The following is a 9,480-nucleotide window of genomic DNA, read 5'->3' as shown; positions in this document are numbered from 1 at the left end:
AATAGGGCGGAGGTAGCGGAATTCTTGAGGGGAATTAATATTCCGAGTTTGACAGAGGATGTCAGGGACTCCCTGGATGACCCAATCTCCCTCCAGGAATTGGAGGAGGCATTGGCATCAATCCAAGGGAATACATCCCCTGGGTCTGACGGCATTCCTTTCTAGATATATAGAATATACTCAATCCTGCTGCTTCCAAAACTGCTGGGTATCATTAATGAATCCTGGAGGGGGGGGGGGTTCTCCCTAAATCTATGTGTGAGGCTAATATTAGACTCATTAGGAAAAAAGATAAGGATCCCTTGGATTTGGGCTCATATCTCCTTGCTTAATACAGATATAAAGATAATAGCGAAAGCACTGGCAAGGAGATTGGATAAAGTAGTGGAGGTAGTGGTGGGCGGTGACCAGGGAGGGTTTAGGTCAGGAAGAACGGTTCATGACAATATCCACCAGGTGTATGAAGCAATCCAGAGTGGATCCCGTGGCCCCCGCTCCATTCTGTCATTGGATGCTACTAAAGCTTTTGACAGGGTGGAGTGGGAATACCTCTGGGAAGTTTTGAAAAGGGTTAGGGTGGGCCCGAGGTTTTTGAGTTATATTCAGCTACTATACACTAACCCCGAGGCGAGTGTGGTGGTAGATGGAACCCCCTCCTACCCATTCAAACTAAGTAGAGGAACAAGGCAGGGCTGCCCCCTCTCACCCTTTTTATTTTTAATTTATATTGAACCCTTAGCGGCTTGGATAAGAGATAATGATGTTTATGAGGGATTTGGAGTAAATGGAGAGAAGAGTAAGATCTTGTTATTTGTAGATGATATCCTCCTTTTTGTAACTAACCCACAAGAAAAAATACATCGTATCATTAAGATGTTCGAGGCATTTGCCCCTCTATCTGGGTTGGACATAAATTGGAGTAAATCTACTATGCTCCCCCTGGATGAAGATATGGGGGAGACGGTGGGAAGACTATCCGTGTTAAAAAAAAATGAATGTCTCCATTATCTGGGAGTAAAAATAGCAGCCACGAATGATAGGTTTGTGATTAACAATATACTGCCCCTTTTGAATAGTTTAGCGAAGAGAGTAGAAGTATGGATTAAAATGCCCTTCTCTATGTCAGAAAGGATGGCGATAATAAAAATGGTGGTCCTCCCACAGATCCTTTTTTTTCTTGCTACCTCGCCAGTGTGGATCGGCAAATGCTGGTTCCGGAAGATAGAAGTGATACTGGGTAGATTGTTATGGGGAAGAAAAAGGGTTCGTCTGAAGTACAGATATTTTATGGCCCCTGGAGATAGGGGGGGATTGGATATGCCCAATTTCTTTGTTTATTACATGGCCGCGCAGTTGGTACGAATCGTGAATTGGAGAAATTTTAGATATCTGGAGAAGATTGTAGTAGATAAGGAGAAAGTGAACATATATGAGGTGTTGGAATGAGATGATTATGAGGAGAGTGGGTCAAATAACACGATGTTATTGTATAAATATAGGAAAGTATGGGAAAGATTAAAGGGAGAATTACATGTAGGAAATAGTTTTGGGTTCACACCCCTATGGGGTAACAATAAATTTAAAGAATTGGTGAAGTGTGAGTCAACTTTTTGGGATAGTAAGGGTATAAAACGACTGGAACAATTATTTGATAAAGGACAACTCTTTTCATTTGAGCACATAAAAAGGGGGTATGATATTAGTGATAACGATTGGCTGTACTATTGGCAAGTTAGTCATGCAGTCCATAACACGATAGATAAGGAGATATATGTAGCACAGAAACACAATTTCATAGAAGCACTAACTCAAATAGAGCACTTTAAAAAAAAAAAGGAATATCAATTTTGTATAAGAAATTAAATAAGATTATTGGAGTAAGGGGGATCGACAGAATTAAAGACAAATGGTCCGGAATAGTGGGTACTGTGTCTGAGGAAGATTGGGACATTATGGCCCAAAATATAAGCAAGGTTTCTCGTAATATGGAAAATTACACAATTTAAGATATTACACAAGACCCACTATTCCGCGCTTCATTTACATAGGATAGGGGTGAGAATCACTTCACAGTGTGTTAAATGTGGTTTGGAAGAGGCGGACTATTTACATAGTTTTTGGTCGTGTGAGAAGATATCTGTTTTCTGGGAATCTGTAATAAAAGAGGTAGAAAGTAAAATCCCTGTGAAGGTACCTCGTACGATAGAGTTTATACTGCTGGGAGCTATTGGTAAGATGGGCAAATTTGATTAGACATACTCTTGGATGTAAACAAGTATGGATTTGGCTTCTATGGCTTTTGCTTTTCTTCCGATTGGTGATGTTGTTTTATCGGATTTGTACAATGTATTTTTGTAATTGTTTAATATTAAAATAAAAAAAATATAAAAAAAAAGTAATGTAATAGACAGACCCCAATTTTTAATATTCAGGGACTCTATAGTGACAGGGACTGTTCCCCAGGACTGGCGCATGGCAAATGTGGTGCCAATATTTAAGAAGGGGTCAAAAGGTGACCCCGGGAATTATAGACCTGTTAGTTTAACCTCGGTAAATTGTTTGAGGGTTTCCTAAGAGATGCTATTTTGGAATATCTTGATAAAAATAAATGTATGACCCTGTATCAGCATGGATTTATGAGGGATTGATCCTGTCAAACTAACCTGATCAGCTTTTATGAGGAGGTGAGCACAAGACTGGACCAGGGGCAATCGCTGGATGTCGTATATCTGGATTTTTCCAAAGCATTTGATACGGTTCCACATAAAAGGTTGGTGCATAAAATGAGAAGGTTTGGGCTGGGTGAGAATGTGCGCAAGTGGGTAAGTAACTGGCTCAATGATAGGAAACAGAGGGTGTTTATTAATGGTACTTATTCTGATTGGGTGACTGTTACTAGTGGGGTACCACAGGGGTCCGTCTTGGGTCCTGTCCTATTTAATATATTCATGAATGACCTTGCAGAGGGGTTGAATAGTAAAGTAGCAATCTTTGCAGATGACACCAAACTCTGTAAAGTGGTAAACACTATAGAGGACAGTGCACTGTTACAAATGGATCTGGATAGGTTGGAGGTTTGGGCTGGGAAGTGGCAGATGAGGTTCAACACTGATAAATGTAAGGTAATGCAAAAATCCGAGCTGGGATTATGTATTAAATGGAAGAACACTTAGGACGACTGACATGGAAAAGGACTTAGGAGCCTTAGGTAACAGTAAACTTAGCTGTAGTGACCAGTGTCGGGCAGCTGCTGCCAAGGCTAATAAAATCATGGGGTACATCAATAGGGGCATAGATGCCGACGACAAGGAAATAATGCTACCGCTGTACAAATCACTAGTCAGTCCTCACATAGAGTACTGTGTACAGTACTGAGCACCAGTGTACAAGAAAGATATAGTGGAGCTGGAGAGGGTTCAAATCCCACTAAGGACAACAATAAATAAAGACATTATTATTATTATTATTATTATAATAACGTCAGCAGAGAGCACTGTGCTCGTGATGTCATCAGAGAGCATTCCAAAAAGAAAATAATTTCCTCTGTAGTATTCAGCAGCTAATAAGTACAGGAAAGATTACGATTTTTTAATAGAAGTAATTTACAAATCTGTTTAACTTTCCGGAGCCAGTTGATTTAAAAGAAAAAAAAGGTTTTCACCGGAGTACCCCTTTAACCCCTTCATGACCCAGCCCATTTTCACCTTCAGGTCCTGGGCATTTTTTGAAAATCTGACCACTGTCACTTTAAACATTAATAACTCTGGAATGCTTTTACTTATCATTCTGATTCCGAGAACTGCTGTAACAATCAGCCACCCCTGTGCAAATCGCCTCAAATGTACATGGTGCACTCTCCCTTCTGAGCCTTGTTGTGCGCCCCCAGAGCACTTTGCGCCCACATATGGGGTATCTCCATACTCGGGAGAAATTGCATTACAAATTTAGAGGATCTTTTTTCCCCTTTTACCTCTTGTGAAAATGAAAAGTATAGGGCAACACCAGCATGTCAGAGTAAAAAAATTATTTTTTTACACTAACATGCTGGTGTAGACCCCAACTTCACCTTTTCATAAGGGGTTAAAGAAGAAAAAGCCCCCCAAAATTTGTAAGGCAATTTCTCCCGAGTACGGCAATACCCCATATGTGTCCCAAAACTGTTGCCCTGAAATACAACAGGGCTCCAAAGTGAGAGAGCGCCATGCGCATTTGAGGCCTGAATTAGGGATTTGCATAGGGGTGGACATAGGGGTATTCTATGCCAATGATTCCCAAACAGGGTGCCTCCAGCTGTTGCAAAACTCCCAGCATGCCTGGACAGTCAATGGCTGTCCGGCAATACTGGGAGTTATTATTTTGCAACAGCTGGAGGCTCCGTTTTGGAAACAGTAGCGTACCAGACGTTTTTCATTTTTTTGGGGGAGGGGGGCTGTGTAGGGATAATGTGTATATGTAGTGTTTTTTACTTTTTATTTTAGGTTAGTGTTAGTGTAGTGTTTTTAGGGTACAGTCACATGGGCAGAGGTTCACAGCAAGTTTGCCGCTGGGAGTTTGAGCTGCAGCGCAAATTTTGCGCCATCTCAAACTTGCAGCACTCACTGTAAACCTCCGCCCATGTGAGTGTACCCTGTACATTCACATTGGGGGGAGGGGGCAAACATCCAGCTGTTGCAAACTCCGAGCATGCCCTTTGGCTGTCCGTGCATGCTGGGAGTTGTAGTTTTGCAACAGCTGGAGGCACACTGGTTTGGAAACACTAAGTTAAGTAATAAACTTTCAAGTGTTTTGCAACCAAACTTAGCGTTTCCAAACCAGTGTGCCTCCAGCTGTTGAAAAACTACAACTCCCAGCATGCATGGTCTGTCAGTGCATGCTGGGAGTTATAGTTTTGCAACAATTGAAACAGCTGGAGGCACTGAGGTAGCAAACGGACAATGTTTCCCAACTAGTGTGCCTCCAGTTGTTGCAAAACTACAACTCCCAGCATGCCCAGACTGCCCAAGCATGCTGGAAGTTGTAGTTCGGCAATATCTGAAGGATCAGATGTTGCCGAACTACAACTTCCAGCATGCTTGGGCAGTCTGGGCATGCTGGGAGTTGTAGTTTTGCAATATCTGGAGGTCCACAGTTTGGAGACCACTGTATAATGGTCTCCAATCTATGCTCTTCCAGATGTTAGAGAACTACAACTCCCAGCATGCCTGGACAGACTGAGCATGCTGGGAGTTGTAGTTTTGCAACATCTGGAACAGCACAGATTGGAGACCATTATACAGTGGTCTCCAAACTGTGGACCTCCAGATGTTACAAAACTACAACTCCCAGCATGCCCAGAAAGCCAAAGGCTGTCTGGGCATGCTGGGAGTTGCCGTTTTGAAACTCCCAGAGGCAGCAGTGAGATCGCTTTACGGCGATCTCACTGCTGCCAATGAAGATGCCGCACTGCTGCCGGAAACTCACCTCCGGGACGCAGCGCCGCCGGGACCGCCTGGAGGACGTCGCTCGCAACGGGACCACTCGGGACACCGCATGGTCGGGTAAGTGATGCCGGGGGATGGGTAAGGGACACTTAGCAGAGCGGTGTGTGTCCCGATCCCCGTGATCGGGACTTACACACCGCGCTGCTAAATATTCTGATAGCGAAACGCTGCTATTAGCTAGTCAGAGTTGACCAGCTGATAGCAGCGATCGCTGGGGGGGGGGGTGGGGGATGAAACCCCCCGTGGTCGCATGGTAAGATGGCTGGCTATCAGTGATAGCCACCATCTTACCGGGCGCTGCGGGATGCCGCGAGTAGCGGCAAAAATGTTCATGACGTACCTGTATGTCATGGGTCGGGAACACCTTGCCACCCATGACGTACAGGTATGTCATAGGTCGGGAAGGGGTTAATGGTATAGAGAACTGTGTCTAGTGCATTAACTCTGATTTTTTGCCCATTGAAACCAGTAGGCCCATTGTGGTCTATGGGGAAAGCTGCTGAGTTGCCCATAGCAACCAATCAGATCGCTTCTTTCATTTTTGAAAAAGTCTCTGAAAAATGAAGGAAGTAATCTGATTGGTTGCTATGGGCAACTCAGAAACTTTTCCAGGAAAATATGCTGAGTTGCCCATAGCAACCAATCAGATCGCTTCTTTCATTTTGCAAAGGCATTGTGAAAAATGAAAGAAGCAATCTGGTTGCTATGGGCAACTGCACAACTCTTCCTCTACACTGGTCTTAATGAATCTCCCCCATAGAGGGAGATTTATCAAAACCTGCCCAGAGGAAAAGTTTCTGAGTTGCCCATAGCAACCAATCAGATCGCTTCTTTCATTTTTGAAAAAGCCTCTGAAAAATGAAGGATATTTTTGAGATTTTGGAAGCTGGGATACTCACTACACCCATGCATATCTAGATAATTAAGTATGGGGGGAACTTAAATTTATTTTTTAAATCACATGGAGTTTTGACTTTACTTCATTATGGTCGAATAAAGCACTTAAAGAGTTCCTTAAAATTAAAGATTCACTCTTTTGGATGAAAAGGGGCTTATTTATGTAAATCAATTATACGCTTTAGGTCAAATAAAGTCGTTTGAAGAGATAGCCCATAAGTGTGTGGGGGGAAGACAATCACAAACATTGTTTTTTACAAATAAGTAACACAGATCATAAACCAATAAAAGGAGAGATTGGAGATTTCAGGGATTCTATATATAAGAAAAGTTTAATTAGACTATTTCCTTATGCAAAGTTGCTGTCTGGGCATGCTGGGAGTTGTGGTTCTGCAGCGGTTGGGGGTTCACAGCTTGAAGACCACTGCTATAGAGGGTGCAAATGTATCTGAGCCCTGGAACTCAAATAATGTGAAATATGAGATGATCAAAATGGAGCCCCTGCACTAATTACTTGGGTTCTGAGGTCTGTAAGGTCCATAGTAAAAACATCAGGTTCTGTCTATAGCAGATACTAAATCATGGCAGCTCAAAGAAACAAGCAGTCATTCTGACATGTCACATGTGATGTCATAGACAGCTGGAGGCCTGACATCCCACTGACAGCCGCCCGAGCCTTCAGTCTGTTCCAGTGCGATTAGTGAGAATAGTGAGATTAGCGTCTTCTTTTTCTACTTGTCTGAAATGGAGCTAAAAGGACTGGGGTTCGTCCCCCTCCTGTTGGCGTTTTGTTGTGCGGCCTGGCTTGCCACCAGCTACATCATGACGGTCGTCCTCGGCCATGCAGCCTCGCCACTGATGAGCATCAGGTAAGATAAACAAGCAAATGATTCTTATTTCATGGGTTGGGAGTGAGGAAATATCCATAATAACATTGGTTTCTTTTCCTTCACAGTGACGTGGGAAATGTCTTTCCCGAAAGCATATTATTCAGAATTGGATTTATAGGGACGTCCATTGGCACTTTGGTACTAACCTTTCTTATTTATAAGTATATGGTTATGCATACTGAAGAGTTCAGGGGTCATCAGGTCCTGATCCAGAGGATCCTGCTGGCCATTGTGTGGGCCTCCTGTTTTTCCACAGCTGTTATGCATGTATTGTCCCCCGAAGAATATCCCAGGATACACTTTGTCAGCACGATAATTTCCATTACATGTGAAGCCTTATACTACCTTGGGCAGTCCATCCAGATGTATAAATTACCAGGAGCAAAAAAAGTCATCCACCATAGTAGATGCACCTGCTGTGGCCTGACTTTTGTCTGTGTAGTTTTCTATTTTGGATATGAAACATTAAAGGAATTATTCCATAATGATGAAGACTGGGACGAGATCCGTGAAATCCCCATCATAATCATCGAGTGGGTGATGCTTCTACTGATCCTGATAAACATCGTGACCTATTATTCCACCATGCAGAGGTTATTGTTGACCGTCTCCAGAAACAGCTGCACACTCTCTCTTAGAGTAAAAATTGATGACTTCGGGGTGTAGACCACCACGGGGGCCATCAAGTGGACTTCTGGGAGAGATACTGCACAGGACACGGAAAACATCTAAAGAAGAATAACTGGGGGACTACATATGGTGCCAGTAATCATGACACAATAATATGAGCTGGTGATATTACCTATACAAAAAAAAAATAAAAAAAAATTATAAAAAAATATTGGTGTGTGAAGTGTAATACCTAGTTAGAAAAACAGAATCAAATTCATCATTATAACCCCCCTCTGCATTACCCTGTTTATTATTTTTCAAGCAAGCACTTTGTTCTAATTCGTCCACTCTCTGGCGTGCTCCTTGTATAAGGGGTTTGGGATACCCTTTTTGTTTAAAACGATCCTCCAGGTTCTCTAGTTGTTGTAGGTATTTTTGTGTGGAAGAACAATTCCTTCGGATTCTTTTCATTTGACCGAATGGAATGTTCTTCTTCCATTATTTAAGATGGCAACTGTTAAAGTCGAGGTATCTGTTTGCATTCACCTCCTTAAAATAGTTGGCAGTATGCGAACAGCCATCCTGAATATAGATATTTAAATCCAGGAACTCACATTTTTTGGGGGACTGATGCAGCGCTGCCTTTGGCAATTTCTGGCTCTGCTATAGCGCTTTTTTTGAGGGGGCGTGTCGGCTGCCCCTTCATCTGGCGGTCAACCTGCGCTATCTGGCCAGCGAGCCAGGGCCCCGTACAGGAGATCACGGGGCCCCCCAGCGGTCGGACCCCCGCAATCTGAAACTTATCCCCTATCCTTGGGACAGGGCCGGACTGGGGATGAAATCCAGCCCTGGAAATTACTGTATACCAGCCCCACAGCATTGTGTCATTGTGCCGGCAAACAGCCACCGAGCACAGGCGTATCACTTTGCGTGGCTATACATATATATATATATATCACAGAAGGAATACACCAGTACTTTGCCAAATTTTTCAATAAAGTGGTGTCAGCGACCAAGACCTGATCATAGTCCACCACAAATTCAAAAAGTAAAATGGCACAACACTCCCTTATAATCAGGGCCGGTTTTAGGCTTAGCGTGGCCTTAGGCAAAATCAAAAGTGGGGCCCCAAAAGTCATAGTAGTGCACTAACTAGATTTGAACAATTTTGGTCACTTCAAATACTATAAAAAAAATATCTAAAAAGCTATTGAAAAGTCCCATCAAAACAAAAATGGTACCGATAAAAACTACAAATCACAGCGCAAAAAATGACCCTCACATCCCCATATACAGAAAAATAAGAGTTATAGGGATCAAAATAGTACAATTTTATATTTTTGTATAGTTCCCCCCACATTAGGTAAAGAGTATAGCTCCCCCACATTAGGTGTGCAGTATAGTTCCCCCACATTAGGTGCAGTATAGTTCCCCCACATTAGGTGCAGTATAGTCCCCCTCATTAGGTGCAGTATAGTTCTCCCCACATTAGGTGCAGTATAGTTCCCCCACTTCAGGTGCAGTATAGTTCTCCCCACATTAGGTACAGTATAGTTCCCCCACATTAGGTGCAGTATAGTCCCCCACATTAGGTGCAGTAT

General features: G+C 42.9%; 1 protein-coding gene across 1 annotated transcript; it reads left to right on the top strand.

Moving 5' to 3' along the window:
* The first annotated feature begins 7,054 nt into the window (after window positions 1-7,054).
* On the top strand, window positions 7,055-8,047 carry LOC130298406 (uncharacterized). The gene is made up of 2 exons (XM_056551324.1): window positions 7,055-7,246; window positions 7,333-8,047. Exons 1-2 carry the CDS (start codon window positions 7,122-7,124, stop codon window positions 7,931-7,933), a joined length of 726 nt encoding a protein of 241 aa, XP_056407299.1. The 5' UTR covers window positions 7,055-7,121; the 3' UTR covers window positions 7,934-8,047.
* Window positions 8,048-9,480: the final 1,433 nt, after the last annotated feature.

This window comes from Hyla sarda (assembly GCF_029499605.1).
Source record: "Hyla sarda isolate aHylSar1 chromosome 2 unlocalized genomic scaffold, aHylSar1.hap1 SUPER_2_unloc_8, whole genome shotgun sequence".
In the NCBI taxonomy this organism is placed as follows: domain Eukaryota; kingdom Metazoa; phylum Chordata; class Amphibia; order Anura; family Hylidae; genus Hyla; species Hyla sarda.
The sequence above is the reverse complement of the archived record's forward strand: the minus strand, read 5'-3'. Positions and strand labels throughout refer to the sequence as shown.